General features: G+C 51.1%; 1 protein-coding gene across 2 annotated transcripts; it reads left to right on the top strand.

Moving 5' to 3' along the window:
* The first annotated feature begins 33 nt into the window (after positions 1-33).
* tasora (transcription activation suppressor a) lies at positions 34-27,338 on the top strand. 2 transcript variants are annotated; one of them, XM_023955343.2, is made up of 28 exons: positions 34-1,527; positions 4,591-4,736; positions 4,856-4,948; positions 5,094-5,166; positions 7,194-7,285; positions 8,082-8,213; positions 12,027-12,157; positions 12,320-12,354; positions 12,444-12,549; positions 12,757-12,860; positions 12,935-13,038; positions 13,216-13,288; positions 15,266-15,340; positions 15,851-16,038; positions 16,111-16,368; positions 16,466-16,649; positions 16,813-16,935; positions 17,264-17,370; positions 17,734-17,905; positions 18,000-18,458; positions 20,154-21,310; positions 21,381-21,503; positions 22,294-22,453; positions 23,018-23,126; positions 23,315-23,493; positions 23,677-23,826; positions 24,087-24,729; positions 26,152-27,338. In XM_023955343.2, exons 1-28 carry the CDS (start codon positions 1,263-1,265, stop codon positions 26,555-26,557), a joined length of 5,847 nt encoding a protein of 1,948 aa, XP_023811111.1. In that variant the 5' UTR covers positions 34-1,262; the 3' UTR covers positions 26,558-27,338. The 2 variants fall into 2 exon arrangements, with proteins under 2 accessions (XP_023811111.1, XP_023811112.1); XM_023955344.2 differs by having other exon boundaries at positions 970-1,527; positions 12,323-12,354.
* Positions 27,339-27,384: the final 46 nt, after the last annotated feature.

The following is a 27,384-nucleotide window of genomic DNA, read 5'->3' as shown; positions in this document are numbered from 1 at the left end:
GAGGAGCAGAGTGGACTAAGGCTTTTTCCCAGCTCTGTGCAGCAAATGGAACAGAAACAACCGTCTAAGGATCAGAGGAGTGAGATTCCACACTTATCCTAGTGATTAAGGAACAAATGTAGGGAGGCAGTCATCCACCATCGTCAGATCTCCATGTTTTAGTGTCCACAAAAGATGGGACATTAGTTTCTGCAGGCATAAATGAAGAGGATGGGGCTCAGCACACAGCCTCGTGGCACTCCAGTTTTCAGCGTAAAGGTGGCGGAGAACTGGTGACCAACCGTGCAGCTCCTTCAGGAGTTTAATACTCGGTTTGTTTTTTCTTCTTGTTTTTGTGAAAAGCTGATGAAACTAACAATCGTTTTAGAGCAAAGAACCTCTGAGGAGTTTCAGTTCCAGATCATCCAGACCTCATCGTTCTGCCAACACAGCTGTTAGAAATTGAGAATGAATGTAAGAAAACAACAACAGATACGACTGCATTGGTCTGAAGCATCCACATTTACAAAACAGAGCATTTTATTAAATGATGTTTTTAAAATTAAGCAATTTTTTCACTCTTCAAGATTTGTATTCTTTACACATCATTTCGCTTAAAACAATTTTCAAATTGATTTAGCGAACATTGTACCTGCTTGTACGGTTAGTTTCTTTAGTTCACCATTTCAACTTTCGGTCAATTTAGAAACAAGCTTGGATTTTAAATACCTTTATTTTGAAAACACTGTCTCACTTCCGCAGTTGTCATGGATTATACCATTATGCTGCAAATGGGGGAGTAGATATTGTGCTATTTTTACGGAGGATTTTAAAGTGTCACTGTAATTTGATGGAATTATTAAAATAACTTTATTGTTAAATTAATAAAATAACAGTGGACGGGTCTTCATGGAGGTTCCTGTTGTTAAGGGATCCGGGAATCGTTGGCTTTTGCCTGCATGGTAATTCCGTTTCCCAACCCTCGTCTTCGGAGTTTTCCGGCGTCTCTCTACCGTTTGCTCGTTTTTCCACTGGGAGCAGAGGCACCGACGGACGGACGGACGCGCGCGCTCGAACCCAGAAGATGGCAGTACAACCCCGTTTGCTCAGCTGCCTTGACTCCCGGTGAAGAAGAGCTCTGCTTGCAGGAAGCATGGCGCGGGTCGTGTGTTGGTTTGTTCTCCGGCGCAGCGGGTAACGGCGGCGTCAAGCGGGTTTCGACCCGACCAACGGCGGCGGAGTGACCCTTAGGAGACTCGTCGGGCGGTGGTTCAAATCCCACCATGGACGACGGCGCCGTCCAGAGGGAGGCGTGCCGTCCGAGGAAGGTGTCCTCCTCGGAGCTCCTCGGGGCTAACGGCCTGCAAGATGGCGAGGCGGTCAACGCTCCGTTTTCCCGGGAAGCGCATCTTCTTCCGGCGGGCGGGCTGAGCGCGGCGGCCCGGCGGGCGGAGTGGAGGAACTCCGCGCCGCAGGTGGTGCACCAGAGACACATGCCGATGGAGCCCAAGAAGTTCCAGATTCCGAAGAAAACAAAGGAGCAGAGAGGTGGGAGCGGAACCGCCTCCGTCCGTGTTTACGTTGACAGGTGGACGTTGGGTCGGTTCTGGTTCCGGGCAGAGAACACCCTTCTGTGTGGTGTGGGAACGCAGTGGGCGGGGGTCCTTAGGTGGTCTCATCACTTCTCACAAACTGAGGTCTGACCTTTGACCCTTCCGGGCATCCGTTCTCAGTAACGGTTTGGGTCTCCGGTTGGTGACGGATGGCTGCACTCTGCTCTGTCCGTCATGACGGGGGAAAGAATACCGTTACCGTTAGGCTGAAGGTTGCACACCGGACCCGGTCACCGTTTTCACACCAGCATTTGCCATTGGTTGATTTCATGGGACCTGCAGCAGAACTTGTTGGTTCTGGTCTGAAGTTGATGTTGGTTCTGGATTCAGATGAAGCTTTCTTCTCGGTTGTTCAGGAAAAACATCAAAAGCTGCCGACATGTTCATGCTTTTATTTTGGTGACATCATCACTTGTGGACTTCCGTAACCCTGGTGTCCATGGATTACATGAAATCTTTCCACCTTTATCCACCTTTGTCATGGTAGGGAGAACACATCAATGGAAGGGGGGGGTCATCTAAGATAGCACAAGGGTTACGGGCCGACCCACTGAGTGTGTGAGTCCTAAACCTGAGGAGAGTTCCTCACTGTTCTGTTTCAGAAAGCAAATTAGTGAAACCAACTCTGTTAGTGATGCCAGCTGAGCCCCCCCAGAGGGAGCCCCACCCCACCCCAACCCCGTCTGTGGTTGTTCTGAGGAAGGTCCCACCGGCTTTTCCTGGTTCCCGCCCCCTATGGTGCTAAAATCTCAGAATGTCTAATTGATGATGAGCTTTGGTCATCAGAGGAGACTCCTCCTCCTCCTTTGAGTGAGGGGCCTCCTCCTCTGAGTGAGGGGCCTCCTCCTCTCAGTGAGGGGCCTCCTCCCCTCAGTGAGGGGCCTCCTCCTCTCAGTCAGGGGCCTCCTCCTCTGAGTGAGGGGCTTCCTCCTCTGAGTGAGGGGCCTCCTCCTCTCAGTCAGGGGCCTCCTCCCCTCAGTGAGGGGCCTCCTCCTCTCAGTCAGGGGCCTCCTCCCCTCAGTCAGGGGCCTCCTCCTCTGAGTGAGGGGCCTCCTCCTCTGAGTGAGGGGCCTCCTCCCCTCAGTCAGGGGCCTCCTCCTCTGAGTGAGGGGCTTCCTCCTCTGAGTGAGGGGCCTCCTCCTCTGAGTGAGGGGCCTCCTCCTCTCAGTCAGGGGCCTCCTCCTCTCAGTCAGGGGCCTCCTCCCCTCAGTGAGGGGCCTCCTCCCCTCAGCGAGGGGCCTCCTCCTCTGAGCGAAGGGCCTCCTCCCCTCAGTGAGGGGCCTCCTCCCCTCAGTGAGGGGCCTCCTCCCCTCAGTGAGGGGCCTCCTCCTCTGAGTGAGGGGCCTCCTCCTCTGAGTGAGGGGCTTCCTCCTCTGAGTGAGGGGCCTCCTCCTCTCAGCGAGGGGCCTCCTCCTCTGAGCGAAGGGCCTCCTCCCCTCAGTGAGGGGCCTCCTCCCCTCAGTGAGGGGCCTCCTCCTCTGAGTGAGGGGCTTCCTCCTCTGAGTGAGGGGCTTCCTCCTCTGAGTGAGGGGCTTCCTCCTCTGAGTGAGGGGCCTCCTCCTCTGAGCGAAGGGCCTCCTCCTCTGAGTGAGGGGCCTCCTCCTCTCAGTGAGGGGCCTCCTCCTCTCAGTGAGGGGCCTCCTCCTCTCAGTCAGGGGCCTCCTCCCCTCAGTGAGGGGCCTCCTCCCCTCAGTGAGGGGCCTCCTCCTCTGAGTGAGGGGCTTCCTCCTCTGAGTGAGGGGCTTCCTCCTCTGAGTGAGGGGCCTCCTCCTCTCAGCGAGGGGCCTCCTCCTCTGAGCGAAGGGCCTCCTCCCCTCAGTGAGGGGCCTCCTCCCCTCAGTGAGGGGCCTCCTCCTCTGAGTGAGGGGCTTCCTCCTCTGAGTGAGGGGCCTCCTCCTCTCAGCGAGGGGCCTCCTCCCCTCAGTCAGGGGCCTCCTCCCCTCAGTCAGGGGCCTCCTCCCCTCAGTGAGGGGCCTCCTCCTCTGAGTGAGGGGCCTCCTCCTCTCAGTCAGGGGCCTCCTCCCCTCAGTCAGGGGCCTCCTCCCCTCAGTGAGGGGCCTCCTCCTCTGAGTGAGGGGCTTCCTCCTCTGAGTGAGGGGCCTCCTCCTCTGAGTGAGGGGCCTCCTCCTCTCAGTCAGGGGCCTCCTCCCCTCAGTGAGGGGCCTCCTCCTCTCAGCGAGGGGCCTCCTCCTCTCAGTGAGGGGCCTCCTCCCCTCAGTGAGGGGCCTCCTCCTCTGAGTGAGGGGCCTCCTCCTCTGAGTGAGGGGCCTCCTCCTCTCTGTCAGGGGCCTCCTCCCCTCAGTGAGGGGCCTCCTCCTCTCAGTCAGGGGCCTCCTCCCCTCAGTGAGGGGCCTCCTCCTCTCAGTCAGGGGCCTCCTCCCCTCAGTGAGGGGCCTCCTCCTCTGAGTGAGGGGCCTCCTCCTCTGAGTGAGGGGCCTCCTCCTCTCAGTCAGGGGCCTCCTCCCCTCAGTGAGGGGCCTCCTCCTCTCAGTCAGGGGCCTCCTCCCCTCAGTGAGGGGCCTCCTCCTCTCAGCGAGGGGCCTCCTCCTCTCAGTGAGGGGCCTCCTCCCCTCAGTGAGGGGCCTCCTCCTCTGAGTGAGGGGCCTCCTCCTCTGAGTGAGGGGCCTCCTCCTCTCAGTCAGGGGCCTCCTCCCCTCAGTGAGGGGCCTCCTCCTCTCAGTGAGGGGCCTCCTCCTCTGAGTGAGGGGCCTCCTCCTCTGAGTGAGGGGCCTCCTCCTCTGAGTGAGGGGCCTCCTCCTCTGAGTGAGGGGCCTCCTCCTCTGAGTGAGGGGCCTCCTCCTCTGAGTGAGGGGTCACTGCAGACTCCTGACTGGATCTCTGACGTTCTGGGATCCAGCTGTTCCATCAGGAACCTTTTTTCCTGCGATGTTCTCCTCTGAGGTCCAGGCTGGTCTCAGACTTCCATTCCTCCGTCTTTTTGTCACATTGGTAAACACACGGCTGTGGTGAAGCGTCTGACTGGCGTGTCCTGCTTCAGCTCTCTTCCAGCACGTCTCCATGGAGTCCAGAGAGTACGAGGACATGAAGAGCATCCTCACCTGCAGCTACATCCAGCCAAACTCTGCCGGCCGCTTCACCTACAGCAGGCCTCGGCTCGTGCACAGCGAGCTGCTGGAGAAGGAGGTGAGGCGGGAGCAGGGTGGAGGTCCGCCCGAGGTCTTCGGGCCTCCCTTTAGGAGGCGTCAGAGCTGGGGGGCCGTTCAGGGAGAACAGGGGACCCATGGAGGTGTTTCTCGTTTCAGTTTGTGGAGAAGAGGAAGGAGATGAAGGCTGAGGGGAGGACGGAGAAGGAGCTGGAGGAGAGCTACTGTTTCTTGTTGGCAAACTCTGAGGAGGTAAAATAAAGGCTCTTTTCCTTCAGTGGGAGGAGCTACTTTTGTTTATTATGGGATGTTTCAGACGGCCAACCTTTTGCTGTGGAGACGAGCTTCCTGCTCGCTGCGTTGGTTCTGACATGACTGTTTCTGCTTCCTTCCTCAGCTGCCCCTCCTCTGTGAAAAGGGCCTGACTGTGGGTCACAGCGGGACGACGCTTCTGGGGAACCCCAGTAAAGGTAGGACCGTCCCGTGCCCCCCCCCCCCCAGACACAGCTGGACCTGTTTAATGCAGAACTCCAGACATTCTTCAGGAACTTTCTTAGTTTGCTCATGGAAGCACTTTTACTTTGAAAGAGAACTTCCTGCGTGCTGGATGAGGCTCGGTTCTGACTAGGGTTGGGCGATGTCCCCTAATCTGGCCGTTGACGATGTTTGCTGTCAACCATCGGGATGGACGATGACATCGTCGGGGGGGGGGTATTTTTACATTTTTCGTTCTTATATAACTGCTATTCGTTATTTTGCTTTTTTTCATTTTATTTCCCAACTAATGGTTAATCCGCGATGATCCAGTATAAACTGAGGGAAGTGACTTTAACAAAAAAAGTAACAAACAAAATAGAAAAGAAGTAGTCTGCTCCCGCACTTAGCAAGTGGAGTGGACCGGTGGAGTGCGGATTTACAGCTTTTTGTTTGATGGGAGGGGGGGGGGGGGGTACATGAGCGCTATGTGTGGGAGATTTAAGACTGCGATCCGTCCCGCAGCTCTAGGGGTACTAGCAACCGAACTCAGAACCGGGTCTAAAATTGTGTCTGAGCACAGCTCGGATCGTCAGCAGACACACAGCGGTTTGAGCTTCAAAGCAGAAATGTCGCTCAGTCCTTAGGAAACATTCAAAAAATCACGTGGATTTGTGTTTCCAGTCGTGTCCCGACTAAATAAAGTCTGATGTTATTCTTACATGTTTACGTGCAGCCAGGATGCAGCGCCACCCAAAGCTAATGTTGTTAGCCCGTGTTAGCATACTGCTAATCCTGGCTTCGTTCAGAAAAAGCACTGACCACACGGATTAAAATTCAAATGATGAGCAAACAGGTGTTTCATAATAACCGTAACATTATTAAAAGCAGGTTTAGAAGATCGTCTCGTATTTTACCGAGCTGACATGTCAATGTATAAAGCCGCTCGGCGCTGTTAAACATTGTTTTGTATTGAATTGTTACATTCAATAAAGTTTGAAAAAAAAAGCCGATCGGCGGAAGTTGTATCCCTTTCCGGTTTTCAAACTGCGCATGTGCTAATGATTTATTCCGACCGAAATTGTGACCTTAGTGAACGTTTTTATAGTCTGAAAACATTTTTCTGGGCCCATGTACACGGTTGGATTCTAATCATCTAACCATCGATCCCATCAGGATCCCATTTTGTACATGTAACCGCGGCTTATGGCGTCGACGCGCAACGTGGCGGGGGCGTGGCATCACGATGGTGGTCTCTCCATCGGGATGTCAGTCACCCATCACGATGGACGATGATATCGTCCATCGGCACAACCCTAGTTCTGACAGAACCTCAGGTTCACAGAGGTTTTGGATCTGCTGTAGTTCCTCAGCATCAACACTCTGATTGTGACACAGATGACAACAAAAACACTTTCAACACTAAGAGGAAAAAGAATTTCTGACCCATTTCTTTACGTAGCAAATACGGCTGAAGATGTTCCTCCTGGAACCCAACGGGCTTTCCCAACGGAGGACATAGTCCAGCAGAACCTTTTTCTGCTCTGGATCACTTTAATCTTGGAGGTTTTGGTGGTTCCTTCCTCCAAATGCCCAGTTTAGTTTGATCAAACGGATACGATGTGAAGAAAAGACGCCTTCATGTCTCATCCTGACAAAATGGTCCCTGTTGTCACAAAAACACGAATGGAGGAAGCAGCAGAACACGAAGGTTCAAACCAAATCAAACCTTTTTTGTCTGAACAAAGACAAATATACATGTGAAGTTTTGAAAAATGTTTTATTAAAGCTGCTTCTCTGTGAGTCTTTAGGATTGATGTATTTATGAAAATACTTTGGTTTCGGCTCCGTCTGGAGATGAAAAGGATCCAAATGTTTGATTTTCATGTGGGGAAAAGCTGGTTTGGACCTTCAGGCTAACAGGATTCTCCGTCTGCTGCCGGACTCTCGGATCGCCGCCGTGCCGCTCCGATTGCATCATCGTGTTTTCTAACAGCAGGCGTGTGCGTTTGTGTGTTTTCAGGTGTGTATCTGTCCAAGTACTCGGATCTGCTGCAGACGAGTCCCTTCACGTCTGGAGCAACAGGAGAGATCATCATCTTCAAAGTGATGAAGGTAAATGAGCCCCCAGGAGTCTGTTTATGTCTGAGCGGGTGTGAGGGTTCAAATCCCTCAGGAGCTTCTCTGTGTTCAAAAGCTGCTGGGATTCTTCTTTTCTAAAACACGGTGTAGCGGCTGCAGGCTTATGAACCGCAGGAGAGGCTGTGGCAGGTTCTGTTTGCGACGCGCTCCCTAAAAACACGACCAAGAAATCCACTTTGTTTGTGTCGTGATTTATTCCACTTCCTCGTTGCCACAGACGACACACGTCATACGATCCATCAAAGCAGAGTTCAGAATCAAGTATACGAGCGGTCAACAGAAAATACCGGGCGCTGTGCTCCTTCTCTGTATCAAACCAAACTAACACAGGTGCGCCTACATGACGTCTTAACTCATCACATGACCAAAGGAGAATTATTCATAAACACGATCATTGCCACTACACACAGAGATGGTGAATCTGCTGCAGCTGCACGCCGCTTTCTCGCAGACGCGCCGACAGGACGGCAGCTCTGTGGTCGTTTAGAATCTCACGTTTATTTCTGTCTTCTGTTGTTTTCATTTCTGTACCTGAGTTCTGCGGCGAATCACCTGTCGCAGGTTCTGATGGTGGGATTTGGACTGAAAAGTGGAAGCCAGGTTCTGAACAGCTCCGCTGTCTTTGGGTCTGTGAAGACCCGGTGGCGTCTTTGGTTCTGGTCCCTCGTGTTCAGACGTTGATTTTTTCTTCTGGTCAGATCAGTGGAAGACGGGGATGAAGCTGCATTTTCCTCTGGTCTGAAGCTCGTCTGAACGTCTGTGTTTGCAGGGAAAAGTGAAGAGCATCTACGAAAACATGAAGAATCTTCTGGACCCCACACCTCGCTTTGACGCCCACATTGCCAAGAACGCCAGCAAAGTTACCTCGCTCACCTGCTTTCGCGCCTTTGACCTCACACAGGTGAGCGGCTGCAGGAAATCCAGTTTGGTTCTGTTAAGAACCCGGAACCAGCATTAAGCACAAAAGCATCCGAACGTTCAACCGAACCATGTTTGAATCCTGATGGGAGGGTAAACCCCTCGTTTACCTGCACACGCAGCAAACACACAATGAACACGCAACAAACACGCAGCAAGCACACAATGAACACGCAGCAAGCACACAATGAACACGCAGCAAGAACACAATGAACACGCAACGAACACGCAGCAAACACGTAACAAACAGACAACGAACACGCAGCAAGCACACAACGAACACGCAGCAAGCACGCAACGAACACGCAGCAAGCACGCAACGAACACGCAGCAAGCACGCAACGAACACGCAGCAAGCACGCAACGAACACGCAGCAAGCACACAACGAACACGCAGCAAGCACGGAACGAACACGCAGCAAGCACACAATGAACACGCAGCAAGCACACAATGAACACGCAGCAAGAACACAATGAACACGCAACGAACACGCAGCAAACACGTAACAAACAGACAACGAACACGCAGCAAGCACACAACGAACACGCAGCAAGCACGCAACGAACACGGAGCAAGCACACAACGAACACGCAGCAAGCACACAACGAACACGCAGCTAACACGTAACAAACACGCAGCAAACACGTAACTAAGAGACAACGAACACGCAGCAAGCACGCAACGAACACGGAGCAAGCACACAACGAACACGGAGCAAGCACACAACGAACACGCAGCAAGCACACAACGAACACGCAGCTAACACGTAACAAACACGCAGCAAACACGTAACTAAGAGACAACGAACACGCAGCAAGCACACAACTAACACGCAACGAACACGCAGCAAGCACACAACTAACACGCAACGAACACGCAGCAAACACGTAACAAACAGACAACGAACACGCAGCAAGCACGCAACGAACACGGAGCAAGCACACAACGAACACGCAGCTAACACGTAACAAACACGCAACGAACACACAGCAAGCACACAACAAACACGTAACAAACACGCAGCAAACACGTAACTAACAGACAACGAACACGCAGCAAGCACACAACTAACACACAACGAACACGCAGCAAGCACACAAGAAACACGCAACGAACAAGCAGCAGGAACACAACAAACACGCAACAAACATGCAGCAAACACGTAACAAACAGACGAGCACGCAGCAAGCACACAACGAACACGAAAAAAACACACAGCGAACATGCAGCAAGCACACAACGAACACACAGCAAGCACAAAGCGAACACACAGCAAGCACACAACTAACACGCAACGAACACGCAGCAAGCACACAACAAACACGTAACAAACATGCAGCAAACACGTAACTAACAGACAACGAACACGCAGCAAGCACACAACAAACACGCAGCAAACACGCAATAAACACGCAGCAAACACACAACGAACACTCAGCAAGCACACAATGAACACGCAGCAAGCACACAAGAAACACGCAACAAACATGCAGCAAGCACACAACGAACACGCAGCAAGCGCACAACGAACACGCAACAAACACGCAACGAACACGCAACAAACACACAGCGAACACGTAGCAAGCACACAACGAACACGCAGCAAGAACACAACGAGCACGCAGCAAGCACGCAACGAGCACGCAGCAAGCACGCAACGAGCACGCAGCAAGCACGCAACGAGCACGCAGCAAGCACGCAACGAGCACGCAGCAAGCACGCAACGAACACGCAGCAGAAACGCAACGAACACGCAGCAAACACGCAAGGAACACGCAGCAGACACTCAACGAACACGCAGCAACCACGCAATGAACACAGCAAACACGCAATGAACACACAGCAAACATGCAGCAAACATGCAACGTAAATCCAGCAAACATGCAGCGAACATGTAGCAAACATGCAAAGAACACGCAGCAAACATGCACCAAACAGGCAACAAACACTCGGCAAGCACGCAACGAACTCGCGGCAAACATGCAACGAAGTTGCGTCGAACATGCAACGAATACACAGCAAACATGCAACAAACATGCAGCAAACATTCGGCTCACAGCAAACATGCACTAAACAAGCAACGAACAGGCAGCAACGTAACTCCAGGAAACACGCAGTGAACATGCAGCAAACACACACCAAACAGGCACTAAACATGCAGCGAACATGCAGCAAACGCACAACGAACTCGCAGCAAACATGCAGTAAACATGCAACGAACACACAGCAACGTAAAACCAGAAAACACGCAGTGAACATGCAGCAAACACACACCAAACAGGCACTAAACATGCAGCGAACATGCAGCAAACGCACAGCAAACATGCAACGTACATCCAGCAATCACACACGCAGCAAGCACGCAATGAACATGCAGCTAACACGCAGCGAGTGTGCAGTAAACATTCACTAAACATGCAACGAACACGCAGTAAACAAGCAGCAAACAGGCAGCAAACATGCAACGAACACGCAGCGAGCATGCAACGTACATCAAACAAACACGCAACGCACACGCAGAATACACACAGGGAACATACAGCAAAGCTGCAATGAACATGCATCAAACACACTACGCGTTCACAGCAACCATGCAACGAACACGCAGCAAACATGCACTAAACACGCAGCAAACATGCAACGAACACATAGCAAACATGCACCAAACAGGCACCAAACATGCAGTACACACGCAATGTACTCACAGCAAACATGTATCGAGCAAGCAGAAAACACGCGCAAACATGCACTAAGCATGCAACTAACACGCAACAAACATTTACTAAACATTCAATGCACTCGCAGCAAGCACGCAATGAACATGCAGCAAACACGCAGCGAGTATGCAGTAAACATTCACTTAGCATGCAACGAACACGCAGCAAACATGCACTAAACATGCAACAAACACGCAGCAAACATGCACTAAATATGCAACGAACTTGCAGCAACGTAAATCCAGGAAACATGCAGCGAACATGCAGCAAACGCACAGCAAACATGCAACGTACATCCAGCAATCACACACGCAGCAAGCACGCAATGAACATGCAGCAAACATGAAGCGAGTATGCAGTAAACATTCACTAAACATGCAACGAACACGCAGTAAACAAGCAGCAAACATGCACTAAACATGCAACGAACATGCAGCGAGCATACAACGTACATCAAACGCACACGCAGAATAGACACAGCGAACATACACCAAAGATGCATCAAACACGCTACGCGTTCACAGCAACCCTGCAACGAACACGCAGCAAACATGCACTAAACACGCAACAAACACGCAGCAAACATGCAACGAACACGCAGCGAGGATGCAACGTACATCAAAGAAACACGCAACGCATACACAGAATACACAAAGCTAACATACAGCAAAGATGCAACAAACATGCATCAAACACGCTACGCGTTCACAGCAACCATGCAACGAACACGCAGCAAACATGCACTAAACACGCAACAAACATGCAGCAAACATGCCACGAACACGCAGCAAACATGCACTAAACACGCAGCAAACATGCAACGAACACGCAGCAAACATGCAACGAACACGCAGCAAACATGCGGCACACACGCAATGTACTCACAGCAAACATGTATCGAGCAAGCAGTAAACACGCGCGAACATGTACTAAACATGCAACTAACACGCAACAAACATGCACTAAACACGCAGCATCCACGCAGCAAAAACGCAACATCCATCCAGCACACACGTAACGAACACGCAGCAACCGGGAGCTGCATCCTTTCTGAAATCCCTGTCCTTTGTTTCTGCAGCAATACTTTTATGAGTATTCTTTCGATGAACTGCGGCCTCGACCTCGCCACGTCTGTCCGCATGCCGTGGTCTTCTTCCAGGTCAAAGGAAAAGATGCTCCGCCTCCCAGCAGCCCTCTAGTCCCCAGCAGGTACGAGATCCAGAAACACCAAAGCTTGAGGTGACAGGATGTCGACAGCTGAGTGGAGGTTTTTAAATGGAACGACAGAGGGAAAAGTCATAACCGTATCTTTACGATGGAATCGTCTGCATGGAGTTCAGGCGGAGCTTCATGGTTTTTCCGATGTTTCAGCAGGTTGACGAGTCGCTCCTGTGACAGGAAGGAAGGTGAGTGTTTCCTGTCCACTCAGACGGCCGCCTCCAAAGCCTCGCCGTCGCACCAAAGCGGCTCTCCTGACTGCCTCTTCTGCTCCCAGAATCCTCTGAGTTCACCGTATGGACCGGGGATCTGGTGAAGGAGGATCAGGTTCTCCTGCAGATCTCCCTCCAGTCCAGCTCGCCTCCCTTTCTGCCCCACAGACTGTGAGTAAGGAGGCAAAAAGAGCAGCATGGACGTTGAGCTTTTTCTTGACTGTCCTTCACGTTTTATTGGATCTTTACACGAAACTCATGAGAGGAAAGAAACATCCAAAGCTCCTTTTTATTTTTCTGCAGAAACCGTTTTCATACCTGCTCTAGTCTGTTGGCAGAAATCTGGATGGAATCGTAAAATCTTTCTTCTGATTTCAGACCAGAAAAGCTGCAAATTGGGAATTTGCTGAGGATTGACCATGTGACCAGGATGCTGCCCTCTGGCGTTCTGTGCTATAACTCGTACAGCGGCAGCAGAGAAGGTGAGTTCAGGTGTGTGCACGCGTGGCCCCGCCTCTCATCTGCGGCAGGTAAACGTTGGTTTCCTCTCTCGCAGTCGTGAACAAAGGTTTTTACTGCAGCCTGCTGGAGGTGACCAGCAGGAACCGCTCAACGTCCAGCGTGACGGCGCTCCTTCGGGAACTAGAGGTTAATAACGTGGTGAGTTCTGTCGACCTGGTTCTGCTGGACAACTTGACCGTTTCTTACTATGAGAGATTATTTGAAATCTCCAAGTCTTCTGACTCAAAAGTTGTGTCAGAGACGTTGGGTTCCTCTCATCCGGAGGACCGGCGTGCGCGTCGGAGTTCTTTGTTTGAAGCTGCTGCTGTTCTCCAGGTTCTGGTGAGTCCGCTTCCAGACAGAGGCTTTCTGCTGCTGCTGTCCAGCGTTCAGATGGCGGCGCCAGCAGGTACCACACCAGCTTTTCTGTGACCACCGGAGAGCTTAAAGAAAATATTATTGTGTGTGATGGTTAGATTTCAGAAGAAACCATCATCAACACCGACAGACAGTCAGTGTTTCCACGGCGATGCAGAAGCTGATGATGTCAGAAAACCCAGACGGCGGTTTTACAGGAGACGTAAAGAACGCAGAACTGCTGAACATAGAGTGGAAACGTTCTCAGACAGAGAAGACGTTTGTCTCTGATCTTTGCTCTTCAGACTCGTCGTCTTAAATGAAACCGTTTTGTCACTAATGAACAAAGATAAATCTGTTTTCTTTGTGGATCTTCTCCAGTAAACATGTCTGCTCAGCTACCAACCAGGTTTTTTTACATTACAGCCGTATTTACAGCTGCTTCTGCCTTTAATATTAATATTTAATATTTTGTCTGAGAAACCACCTTCTCCAACTTCTGGAGATTCTACTGCTGCTTCGTTGTTTTCTATCTTATGTACGGCGACCTGTGGTTCAGAGAAACGCGTCAAACAAATGAGATGGATGATGATTTTTATAACTAGAAGGAGCTGCACTTAAAGAAGAAGAAAATGAAGGGTTTATGCTATAATGTTGAATGAAAATGAAACTTAAAGGGGAATAATTGGCAAAGAAATAAAGAAATGATCAAACTTAATCATAAATAAAATGAAAAAAGCACAATAACAAAAATCAGATGTGTTTGTGAAAAATGCCAGAGTCGGGTATCGAACCAGCGAAGCTGTGCACCACAGCTCACCTGTCATGACACCACCAACCAGGTACAGTGGGCGGGACTTATACCAGCTGCCTTTGATCATTTAGTGCTGCAGCGACTCTCTGGCATCCGGGATGATTTCATAGAAAAGTAAAACTAACATCTTGACACAAAATACATTTTTGAAAAGACAACAAAAATGCCTACGTTGAAAAAAAAAAAAAAGAAAAAAAAAAGAAAAGAAAAAAAATGAAAAGAAAAAAAAGAAAAAGAAAAAAAAAATGCCTACGTTGATATATATGTCTTTACTGGGCTTGATTTGACTTTCTAGGCATGAGGGAGCTTTGTTTATAAAAGCTGATGGCTTTTTTCCTCCATCCAGCGGCACAGCGTATGACGTCACGCCGGAGCGAGGGAGATTGTTGGAAAGTTATCAAAGTTTGAAGTCCATTTGTGAAAAAACTATATACTGCATAATCACAAAAGTAAAATATGTTGTAGTCCAAAGCCTTGTGAGCATTTTCTTGTTTTAATGGTTTCTCTAGCTGACAGAATGCCAAAATAAGAAGCTCCATGACGGGGAATTTTGGTGAAAATGTTGGAAGCCTCTCCCATTGAAACCCATTGTAAAGATGAAATGACCACAAAGTTTAAAAGTTTATATTTCCAAAACTGAAACATATTTCAGAAATCTGATAAAACTGCCATCAGTTTAAAGTGCTGTGAATAATTTGTAGTTTGAATGGCGTCTTTAGCTCAAAGTATGTTGACGTTATGATGGTTGAAAGACAGAAGGGTTTTCAAGGATTCCCCACGTGTTTCAATGGAGGCAGAAATCCTGGAATATCTGGAAAAGTTCAAGGATTTGAAGGAGCAAAAGTCACAGCTGGAAAAAGATGAAAGAGCTGAACATTTGAATAGATGGATGGTTGAAATAGATGGAAAATTGAGGAAGACCCTAGAATGAATAAAAGAGAAACAGGAAAACAGTGACTGAAGACTTGCAAATCATTCATTATGATAAAGACATTTGAAAGATCCTTCATATGATGTGAACTATTGGCTCTTCATAAAAGGGAACAATGTCTGAACCCGCAGTTGGTCTGGAGGACAAACATGATGCTATATTTCAGACAGTTCAGACAAATGAGCACTTCAAGCTTTTTCTCACTGTGTCTTTTTATGTGTCTTTAAATCCTGTTCTCATGTCACCACGTTGAGTGATTGACATTTCTGTGTCTGCGTTTTCAGATAGAAGGGAGAACTGGAAAAGGCGTCTTCATGCCTTGTTTGTTTTCCAAGAATCCCGGGATGTCGCTAAACTCCGTAAGTGACGCGCTCCGTCTTTCTTCACCGGAATTCACTCTCAGGTCTCAGAGTGTGAGAAAAAGCACTTTTCATATTTAACAAGAACGAATGTGGAGGGTGGGGGGAACAGATCTGTGCTGCTTGCTGTTGCACAAATCTCTGCTAAAATAATGTGTAGAACACATAAGTCTGCTGGTGGCGCTTCTGTTCCACGTATGTCTACCTCAAACATCTATGCTGCATGTTTTAATCGGCATCGAGGCAGCATGCGTGTATGCTGCAGGCGCATCTACTTACTGCAGGCGGGTCTGCTGCAGGCGGGTCTGCTGCAGGCGGGTCTGCTGCAGGCGGGTCTGCTGCAGGCGGGTCTGCTGCAGGCGGGTCTGCTGCAGGCGGGTCTGCTGCAGGCGGGTCTGCTGCAGGCGGGTCTGCAATAATTTTTTAAAGGCGCATTTTTCTTGCACATCATAGTTGGTGTTTTTAGAAAGTATGAAATGTTTGCTGCTGCTTTTCCTTTTTTACCTGCAGCATCGCGATGTGACCCCTCCACACTAGAGTCCTCGTGGTCCCTCCCCCCCGTCATGCCACATCTGAGCGCCTTCATCCCAGCGTTGCATCACGCTCTGATCAAAGCCAGAGCTAACTGGCCCGCCAATCTTCCTGCTGGTGTGGAGCACCAGGCACAGGAATACTTCAGCGGCCTGAAGGACGGCAGTGTAAGAGCTCCGCCCCTCTCATCCCCATCCTTGAATTTCCACACCTCTGCAGTTCATCTGCTTCCCCTGCAGGTTCCTCAACACCCCATGCCCGAGTACGACTCCGTGCTGGATGACGAGGGGAAAAGCCTCCCCCCGCCCAAACACCATCACCTCAGCAGGGACAGCTACCTGCACTCCTACCTGTCCGGGCCCGACCTCTACCTCCTGCCGCTGGTCCGGGCCAAGCGGCAGGTGGAGGCGCACCTTGGTCCTGAGCCGCAGGAGCCCAGCTCCAGGAACAGCCACAAAGCCCCGGGGAGAGAGGCGCAGGACAACAGCGATCAGAGGGTAAAAAACTCCATCAACCGTGGAAATGCAACTTTCAGAACATGCCTGACTCCTCCCACGCTGACCATCTCACCTGGTGGCTCTGAAAACCTCTCAGGTGCGGCAGCTGCTAGACCTGGTGATGACCTGCAAGAGGAACGCAGAGAATGAGCTGAGGAGGGAGAAAGGAGAGAGAACCAGAGCTCCGGAGAAGAAGAGGAAGATGGAGCAGGAGACGGCGGAGAGAGCGCTGAAGTACTTCAAAGCTTCGCAGGAACCCGCAAAACCCGACAAGACTGCAGGTGAAGACGAAAAGACCCACAATGCACCATGTTTGACCAGGAAGCATGACGGCCAGAACCTTTGGACATCCGATGGAACTCATTGACCTTATTGGTCATCATGTTCTTTTACCTGAGAGTTTCAGTCTAAACCTTTGATCGTGCTTTTATTTTGGTGTTTTAGGAAACAGAAGCCCCCCGGCGCCGCTCTCGCTGTCATCCGTGATGCAGTCCTTCGGTTTACAGGATATCGATTTGAAGGGAAACGGATCCGAACCCACTGCTACGCTGATCGGCCAGTTGACAGGTGACGGCGTGCCTTCTGCTGACGGCGTGCGGGGGCGGGGCTTCCAAATATGCTAGAGGTTCATTTAGGAATAGAAAATATCAGGCAGAAACCTGAGTAAATGGGTTTAGAGAGAGACTGGAATCAGATCCTTTTGTGATTTTTCACCTGGAAGTAAATTCTGCTGTGTGGAAAAAGGGAAACCGGTTGTTTGATTGTTGTCCTTTGCGGTGTTGACGTTATGGCGACAGTAGAACCTCCAGAACCTGACGGGACCTTTGGATCATCGGAAATCAGAATCCAGAGGTCATAGTAGGAAATGACTTTATCTGTTGTGTTGAAACCCCAGGTCTCATCCAGACCGCCAATCAGAACCTTCATGAGACGCAGGGGGAGGGGCCAAAGGAGTCCAACCTGCCCACCGCCTGTGACGTGGAGCTGCAGGAGGAGATGGAGGTACCTGGACGTTAGCGTCGTTCATGGAGATCAGACATGTGTGACGGTGGGGGTGGGGGGGTCACTCAGGTGGGCCCGAGCTCCAGAGGGTCAAACTGGATCAGACTTGAGTCTTAGGCTGATCTGTCCCATGATCCTTCAGGGTTTTTGAAAAGCATTTCTATATGTAATGGCCATCATGAACAAATGTGTCATTCTAGTCTAGTGTTTTCTGATATTTTATCTTCGATTTCTGCAGGAATTAAAAGGATGTAAAGCAGTGATGACGGTGCAGATCTATGAAATCTGCTTTAGATTTAACAGACCTGTGTGTGTTTGTTGTTGTCTGCTTGTGTATTCATTGTGTGTTTATTGTGTGTGCAGGAGCAGACTGCAGGCAGCATCAGTAGTTCGGAAGGATTCAGTCCTGGCTCTCACAGCGGGGAGACGTATCACCATGGCGACGGAGGTAGAGGAGGACTTCGGAGGAAAGTGGAGCATCCGGAGGAAGAGGAGGAGAACTGGCCGATCCCGTGGATCCTCATCCCCATAACAGGTCTGACGCCCGCCTGCCCTGAGGAGGCTTACTTTGGAATCTGGCTCATTATGGGATGGATGACGGCTAAAATGTTCAAACCGGCTCTCTGCAGGTCTGAGTTCAGAGAGGTACTCCCAGAGGGACCGCAACCTCCCCCAGGACCCCCGGTTCCAGTCGGTCACCGCGGCAACAGGCGCTCCTACCGCGGCCGCGCCATCCAATAAAAGCCCCGCCCCTTCCCCTGAGCACAGCCCCCCTCTTTCACCTGCTCAGTGCCCCTCCCCTGTCCCCAGCCCACCCACCTGCCCCTCACAGTGTCCGTCTCCCCAACCCAGCTCCCCCCCTTCACCATCTCAGTGCCCGTCCCCAGAGTCCAGCCCCCCCTCGTCTCCTCTGCTCTGCCCGTCTTCAGACCCAGATGCCCCAATGCCCCCCGCCCCCTCTGAAAACAGCGCCGCGCCACCATCCCCGTCTTCCTCCCATGAGCTCAAAAAGCCCCCCCCATGTGATCAACAGCTTGCCTGTGCTAATGAGCAACATCCAGCCCCCCCACCCCCCTGGGAGTTTCCAGGTAATCATGTCACCTGAGATGTTCTCTGAAACTCCCAGCATGCAACAGTTCAAATGTAAACCTGTGTTAAAGGGTGTGTCACATTCGAGGGCCGCGGCCTTACCGCCGCCGCTGGCCGGGTCCTTCCTCGAGCAGGTAGCCCAGACGTTAATGGCTGTGGGTTTGGTCGAGTCTAGGCGTTACGTCGGCGGATGTCCTGTTGCCTAGCAACTGTGAGTCCCAAACAGAGAGGAGTAGTGAACTGAGCATGGAGGTCATTTGATCCAACTGTTAATCTTGGAGGTGTAATTATCTCCAAGTCTGGGTCCCGCTTCACAGTCCGCCATTGTTGTCAAAAAATCTCCGGGTGTGGCCGCAATGCATCTTGGGATATAGTCAGCAGTGAAGGACACCAGACCAATCCTTGTAATCGAGAAAAGAAGGACATATTTGAAGGAGTCGTTGAGTTTGGACAGCACTTTTTGTGGCGTAAGCGGCCTTCAAATGCAGCCCAGGAAGAACGCAGCCCTCCAGTTCTGACACAGCCTATGGTGTGTCCGAGTTCCTTCCCTACTTACTACAGAGTGCACTACAGAGTGCATTCATCATTCTATAGTTCTGACGGCATCTACAACTATGCAGTGCCCTGAATTTAAAAAGCAATTCAGATACCACGCTCACTTCTTCACTACTGTTTTATTTTTATACAGCGGCTACGACATCATCGATTTCACAGAGTTAAAATCTAATTAATGTGTGTTTTGGGATGGTTATTTATGAGTCCACCGTTTTCTGAAGATAAAAATGTTTATGGTTTATTAAAAAATACATTTAAATACATTCTTTTGGCAAAAAAAATGTTCTGACGCAATGCATTGTGGTCAATGCTCGTTGATCTAGTGAGCATCGATGCTCACTGGTTTTTCACAGAGACTTCTGGGAAATTTCTGGGACTTTGGATTTTGAAATTCCAGATTCAGACAGAATTGGAAAATGGTAAACGCTCTATGTAGAGGTTAGGGTTGGACTTCTGACACAACCTCTCTTTGTGTGCACGTTTCCTCAGTTCAAATGTTAACCTGCGTTTGTGTTGAGGAGGCGTGTTTCCCAGCATGCATCAGTTCAAATGTTAACCTGCGTTTGTGTTGAGGAGGCGCGTTTCCCAGCATGCATCAGTTCAAATGTTAACCTGCGTTTGTGTTGAGGAGGCGTGTTTCCCAGCATGCATCAGTTCAAATGTTAACCTGCGTTTGTGTTGAAGAGGCGTGTTTCCCAGCATGCATCAGTTCAAATGTTAACCTGCGTTTGTGTTGAGGAGGCGCGTTTCCCAGCATGCATCAGTTCAAATGTTAACCTGCGTTTGTGTTGAAGAGGCGTGTTTCCCAGCATGCATCAGTTCAAATGTTAACCTGCGTTTGTGTTGAGGAGGCGCGTTTCCCAGCATGCATCAGTTCAAATGTTAACCTGCGTTTGTGTTGAGGAGGCGTGTTTCCCAGCATGCATCAGTTCAAATGTTAACCTGCGTTTGTGTTGAGGAGGCGTGTTTCCCAGCATGCATCAGTTCAAATGTTAACCTGCGTTTGTGTTGAGGAGGCGCGTTTCCCTCCAGTGACTCAGCTTTAGACTGCAGCTCACACGATGAATCTAAACGCTCCTCATAGCAGCGGAGCTTTCAGCTGCTCCTCCTCCATTTTCTAACGTGTTGGTCTCCTGCAGGAGTCCTTACAGGAGGCGCGGTGGAGAAGCCGCCCCATTCCCCGCCCACGCTCCCACCCCATCTTCCAGCTGCAGGTTCCTGGACTTCACCCTCCGCCCCCCTGGAGGGGAAGGAGGTGGAGGAACTGACCCCCCCTCCATCTATAGAGACTGACGTCAAACTGGACGGGAGGCAGGAGGAAGGTGCTGTTCTGGGGGGGTCCAGACGAGCAGAGCTGCAAGGTTTAGCTGAGGCGCCCCCTCCCTCCGCCTCCTCCTGTACTGTCGACATCACTGTGGACAAACATCTGGGAGACTTTTCCTCTGAGATGCAGTTCCTCCTGCAGGAGGAAGGTGTTTACTACAACTCCCAGCAGCCCCCACCCTCAGCTGTACACTCAGAACCCCCTACATGTTTGAGGACAGTCCCGTGTGCCCCCATACCCAGCTTTTCTCATTATGTGACCCTCTACCACCCCAGCCCCCCGGTCCAGGACTACATGGTTTCTCTGCAGAGCAGCCTGAACGACATGATGGCGGCGTTTGAAGGCGTCTGTGCGAGCCAGAGGGCGGACGCCGGCCACGCCGACGCCTCACTAGCAAACACCGTCCGGGATTTCGTGGCCAGTGTCCGTGCTGCCAACGCCCCGACAGGAAGTGACGACGCCCCTTTTGTCTGTAGTGAGCAGACTGACGGGTCTGTCCGTCTCCACGCCGAGCTCCTCGGAGGAGGCGGAGCAAGGCGGTCTGAGTCCGCAGACTGCAGCCCGCCTCCTGGAGTCGCACTGCCGGATCTTTCTTCCGGATCCGGGTCAGTCTATAAGTCTGGATCCGGATCCATGGAGACCAGCACGGAGAGGACTCAAAACGCCAGAGCGACGGTCCGCATCGCCAATGAAGAGGAGGAAGGCGTCGCTACAGGTCCAGGCTGCACTGGAACCGGGCCCACTCCCTCAGAACACCCCTGTAAGCTGGGTACCAGCATCGCTCCGGCACCAGAACCCGAAGTCTGCCCAGGGTCCGCTCCGTCCTCCAAAGACCTGAACTCTGTGATCCACCAGCTGCAGCCGGACGTGTTAAACAACCTGCTGGAGATCATGAAGGACATCAAGAAGAAGTCCCCCCAGTTCTACATCCACTGCCCCGAGGCGGGAGACCGGGCCTGTGAGGAGGTGAAGGTAGGCAGGTGGAGCAGTAAGGGGGGGGGGGGGGTGTGCAGGATCGTCTGTTGATGCCGTCTTTGTGCAGGACGAACTGCTGAGACTTGGCAACGTCCAACAAAGTCCGGTCGACTTCCTGAGTCAGGAAAACCCGGAAAGCGGCCTGCTGGTGATCATGAGGAACAAAGACATCGCCGCACACGTGCACGAGGTTTGTCCGTCTGCCTCTGCTGGCGCCGCCGTCCGAGCAGATGAAGCTTCATGCTCCTGTTCCGCTTTTTATGTTAGTGACCTGCGCTCATCACAACACTGCAGGCTTTTATTTTGAAGGCCAGGGCTGTAACGAATATCTGAAGACTCAAAGAATCGCAATCCGTCCCTAAAATCTGTGATTTAATACAAATATAGTCGAGTAAAAATACACTTCAGGCAACGTAACTTTGGCTCCAGAATGCAGGATAATGTAGGATTTAAAACTCATAAACAACACAAAGCAAATGTTTAGTTTATGTGTTGGTAAGGTTCTCCCTTTCAAAATAAAAGTATGAAGTGCTTTTTCTTAGGTGCGAATGAGACCGAAGTTCAGTTTACTGAAAAAAGTTCTGGAAAAAGCAATTTTGTTTTAAATTCACTTGATAGAATAAAAAGTTTAATCAACATTAAATAAATAATGGGAAAATCTGGTGATGTGACGTCATGCGACTGAAGTTAACCAGGAAGTTGACAGACTTCAGAGCGTGACATTGTTCAAAGGGATAAACATTCATTCTTTCTTTCTAAATCTGTGATTTTTATCTCCTGGTCTAAATAAGGTATAGATGAGATATAGGATGAATTTCAGTTTATTTACATTTTCCTTCATCCAAACGTATAGAAACCACTGAGTGCTAAGAATCCAGGTGTGATCTGTGAATCAGTGATCTGGTTTCAGCCTAAGAGAGGATCCTGATGAAAGCAGCAGAGGGTTTTCCCTGGAGGATAAATGTGAATGTTTGTGTCAGATCCCAGGCCTGGTGTCTTTGAAGCGGCGCCCCTCGGTGGTCTTTGTGGGAATCGACTCGCAGGACGACTTGAAGAGCAGCGGCTGGACAGAGCTCTTCGTTTCTGGAGGCTGCATCGTCTCAGACGAGCTGCTCCTGAATCCAGACGCCATCACCTGCGGTGAGTCCGCTCCGTCTTTTTCTGCCTCATCACTGAGCTCAGATTTCTGTCTTTGTGACGTTTAAAAAAGTTTCATGACAGGAAAATTGCTGCTTTAGGGAGAAAGTCGTCTGACTTGAGGTTTTCCACCTGGATGTCGCCTCTCAGTCCTGAAGCCGACTGACGGGTGAAGTTAAAGGAAAAAGTCCCGTTAGCTGTCACGCACCTCGGTGGGTGACGTTTGTTCTCCCCTCCCCTGGGGGAGCAGTGAGCTGCAGACACAGCCGCGCTCAGGAACCATTTGGTGGCTTAACACCCCCCAATCCAACCCTTTAATGCTGAGTGTCCAGCAGGGAGGCATTGGGTCCCATTTTTAGAGTCTCTGGTGTGGATTTGAACTCACGACCTTCCAGTCACAGGGCAGACACTCTACCACAAGGCCACTGAGCTTGTTGGATGGCGTGTTTTCCTTTAATGCGTCATCATCTGGATAGTAAATGTCTTCATAGAGAGGATCAGTGTGATTCAGCGTGTATTTGTTGGGCCTTGAGGGGCAGCAGAAGCTGATGGGTGGTTCTTGTGCAGATCGACTGGCTGCTCTGCTGCAGCTCCTGGAGCAGCACAGCTCTCCACAGAGCCTCTGGAGGTGGAAGATCCACGGCAAAACCCAGAGGAAACTGAAGGAACAGGCCAGGTACCGACTCTCCTTCAGGACTCCGCCGGGTCGCTCTTTCACCCTTTTACTTTTGCTGTGAAACCTCGTGATGTTTGCGGCGAGCCGCACTCTTCTGGTCCTGTTTCATCATTGGCTGGTCAGAGCAGAGGAGGAGGAGCTTCTGCTGCAGGTGGAGATCCTCAGTCTGGTCTTTGTTTGGTCCTCAGGTTTCGCAGAGACGCTGCTAACCTGCTGGAACTGCTGTCGGCCTACCAGAAGCGGCAGGTGGTGGAGGTCCTCCCGTACCACCGCTGCGACATGCTGAACGTCCGCTCGCCTGACCTGGACTGTCTGCTGCAGCTCCAGGCTCAACACACGCAGTTCCGACACATGGTCTTCCTCACAGGTGGGGGTGATGTTCTTGCACCAGAAAGTGTCTTCCATCAGAAATGTTTGCCTGCAGCCGCTGTAGGTCTCAAAGCGAAGATGCTTTCCTCATTTAACTGAGCTGAAGATCCAAGAAGACCTCAGGAAGACAGACTGTGGCTGTAACACCAATCCTGAATAACGCTTTTCTTCTGACTCTCAGAGCGTCACGTGGATCAGCCCCTCCTGTACTCCGGTGGGGGGATTATTGTGGCGGATGTGGAGGAAACTCTGCAGAGCCTCAGCAGGCTGGCCGGCCGCCACAACCCGAAGGACAAATGTTTGTTTCTGGAGGAGCTGCTGGCTCCCAAAGGTCAGTGGTGGAGATCTGAGAGGTCAGAGTTTGTGGTTTGAAAACATCAGTCAGTCATGAGCAGGAGGCGGAGCCTTAACACTTCATGTTGGGACATGAGGAGAAAACCTGGAGGATTTCTCTGCAAAGCATCACTGCAGCTGAACACCTTTCTTTTCATAGTTTAAACCACTATTAAAAGGCTTTCAGGACCATTCAGGTCCATTTATCTGCCCCGTCTCATGTTTCTCTGTCTTCTCCTCGGTCACGCTCATCTTCAGGGCTCTGTAAGCAGAACACCGGTTTGGACCTGGTTCCTGAATGTTCTGCCATCCCAGAACCACCCGACCAGCTACAGGGCATCAACAAACCCCCAGAAGTCCCCCCTCTGCCCTGCTCCAGCCTCCCTCCTGGCCCGGAAGCATCTGACCAGCTCTTCCCGGACGCCGCCTCCAAAGACCGCCTCCCGCTGGCGACCAGCAGGGACATGGAGTTCCTGCAGCAGGCCATCAAGCAGCTGAGGGCGGAGCGCCAGGAGCAGCTGCAGCGGCTGCGGCTGCAACGGGAGCTGCTGCAGTCGCAGGCAGAGCCCACCCCCCCCAAACCTCCCGGTCCCATCAACGGCCACAACCCCCCTCTCCTGACCCCGCCCATCCCCAGCAGGAAGGCTGCGCAGTCACCACCTTCCGACCCTCTGTTGTGGGATCGGGGTGGGGGGGCACCAGCCACTGAGGGCCAGCAAGAGGGGGGGGCTGAAGGAAACTGTACTGCAAATACCGAGGACCCCTTTGACCCCCCTGCCCGTCAAAACACAACCGCAGTCGTGCCGAGGGGCCAAAGAGAAGCAGGCGGCGAGGAGAGGGAGGAGGAGTCTGCAGAAGGAGGCGGAGCCACCAGCAGTCCAGCAGAGGGCGACATTTCCCAGTGAGTGTCTGCGTCGTTTCTTTTTCCTCCTCTTTCTGGTTGAAACACTGGTTAATATCTATTTCTTTTGTAAGTGACCATGGTATAAGCGGGTTAATGTCCTTCGAAGTGTGCATTATCACTTATATATATAGATAGATAGATATAGATAGATGGATGGATGGATGGATGGATAGATAGATAGATAAAGTGGCTGGAATAATATATAGGAACATGTGTGCAGAATATGAACTGGAAACCCCAAGGTCAACATGGGAAACACCTCTGAAGGTGGTAGAGAATGAGAGGGCAAAGATCCTGTGGGACTTCCAGATCCAGACTGATAGGATGGTGATGGCGAACCAACCAGACATTGTAGTGGTGGATAAAGAACAGAGGAAAGCCGTTGTGGTGGATGTGGCAGTGCCAAGCGATGGGAACATCAGGAAGAAGGAACATGAGAAACTGGAGAAATACCAGGGACTCAGAGAAGAACTGGAGAAAGCCTGGAAAGTGAAGGTGACAGTGGTGCCTGTGGTAATTGGAGCACTCGGGGCAGTAACCCCCAAGCTGGAGGAGTGGCTACAACAGATACCTGGAAAGACCTCAGACCTCTCAGTCCAGAAAAGAACAGGAACAGCTAAGATACTGCAGGACCCTCAAGCTCCCAGGCCTCTGGTAGAGGACCCCAGCTTGGAGGAGAAACCACCCGTGGAGGGGGGAGAGGGGCGTCTATTTTATTTTTATATATATATGGCCCTGCCCAGCGGATTTTCTGATCTTTTTCAAACGGCATTTTTTAATATGCTCCTGATTCAAAACAATTTGAATAAAGAATTACTCAGAGATGCATTTTTAATCTTAATTTCCTTTATATTTGTCCTCTGTAATGAGAAAAACGCTACTAGAACGTGTTAAAAACATCAGAAACACCATTTTTATCAGAGTGGGTCTTTAGGAAAAGGCTGTTTGTCAGATCAGTTCATCCACGTCTTCCTAATGGAAGCCTGATTGGGTTCAGACCATCGTCTGTAAAAGAGAACTGGACTGAGCGAGTTTGACGTCACCCAAAGAAAATGCCTCGCTTCAAGTTCCAACCCCAAAGTCTGGTTTTTCCGCCATATGTCCGCCGCCATGTTGGAGCCAGACGTTCTCAGTAAACTGTAACTTTTTTTTTTCTGTGTCGCTCTGAGTCTACGTTTCTATGGCAACCACACTCTCCAACCAGGAGCGAGCTCGTAAAGCCACACCCCTTCCACTGAAAGCGGGCTCAGGACAATCTGTCAAACACTTTCTCTGCTCTGTTACAGTCTGGATTTGGACTAAATCTCTCAGGCACCTCGGGTTAGGTTAAGGTGCTGTTCTGCAGCAGAACCTGGGTGATCTTGATCTGGTACCGTTCCTGGATGCTAACGGTAATGAAATGCTTTTTTTGTCCTGTAGGGAAGCAGCGTCTGTCCCAGAGGTGGCGGTCAGCAGAAGTACGTCAGCAGTAGCGACGCAGTCCAGCAGCAGATCATCTGTCGTCGTCATGGAGACGGATGAGAAAAAGAACTGTCATGCGGCCCAACAGCTCATAACCAGCCAGCCCCCGTCTTACTGCCAGCTGCGCCAGCGCAGCGTGGGCCTCCTGCAGACCCCTCACCTGCCTTCAATCTACGCCCAATTCCTCCCCCCACGCCCCACCAGAGGCTTCATGCGGCCCACGCATCTTTGGCAGGGCACAGGTCCCCCCCTGGTCTGGGGCTTTCAGCAAACCAGAATGGAGTTCCTCGGAGGGTACTACAGCCCTGCAGGGGGCAACATGCACCGGGGAGGACGACGAGGGGGGGGCTTCAATGGACTTTAGAGAGAAACTAGCACATGTAATCAGAGCAGCACTTCCCAGAGCCATCCTTTCAGACATGTCTGCTGTGATGCAGAGTGGGCGGGGCTCCAGGAAAATATGTAAAAATATTAGAAAATTTAATACGGACTTCAATATTCTGATGTGCTGATTGCCTGCGCCGCAGTCGGCTGCTCTGGAGCCGCAGTCGGCTGCTCTGGAGCCGCAGTCGGCTGCTCTGGAGCCGCAGTCGGCTGCTCTGGAGCCGCAGTCGGCTGCTCTGGAGCCGCAGTCGGCTGCTCTGGAGCCGCAGTCGGCTGCTCTGGAGCCGCAGTCGGCTGCTCTGGAGCCGCAGTCGGCTGCTCTGGAGCCGCAGTCGGCTGCTCTGGAGCCGCAGTCGGCTGCTCTGGAGCACCTTTGACCCAACATGTTCACCTTTTGTTTTTTTTGTGGGTCCGTGACCCCCCCAGCTCTCCTTTTTAGTTTATCTGGAAGTCAGACTTGTGAGAGATCTTCTGATCGTTCAGGGAAACCGTCTCCACACACTAACTTATTTCTATAAAAGGTTCTCCGTTTGGAGGAATCTCGTTTTCTTCTAGCGACACTCGGGCCGCTTTTCTGTTTGTCAAACTAGAACTTAGAGTCCAGCCCAGAGGGCCGTGCTGCCTTCAGGGCCTCCGGTGGACGGAAAACTGAAGACTTTGGTTTTTGCTCTGGGAGCTGCTTGTTCAGTCGTTTGTAGGACCAGATTTTAATGTAAATGTTTTTTATATCAAACTGTTTGTATTAAAAGTTTGAGAAATTCGATGGAGTTTTTTCACTGAAATGTAATGATGCGTCTTTAAAAGAGC

Source organism: Oryzias latipes, chromosome 5, assembly GCF_053564925.1.
Source record: "Oryzias latipes strain Hd-rR chromosome 5, Olatipes_Hd-rR_3.1".
Classification (NCBI taxonomy): Eukaryota; Metazoa; Chordata; class Actinopteri; order Beloniformes; family Adrianichthyidae; genus Oryzias; species Oryzias latipes.
The sequence above is the reverse complement of the archived record's forward strand: the minus strand, read 5'-3'. Positions and strand labels throughout refer to the sequence as shown.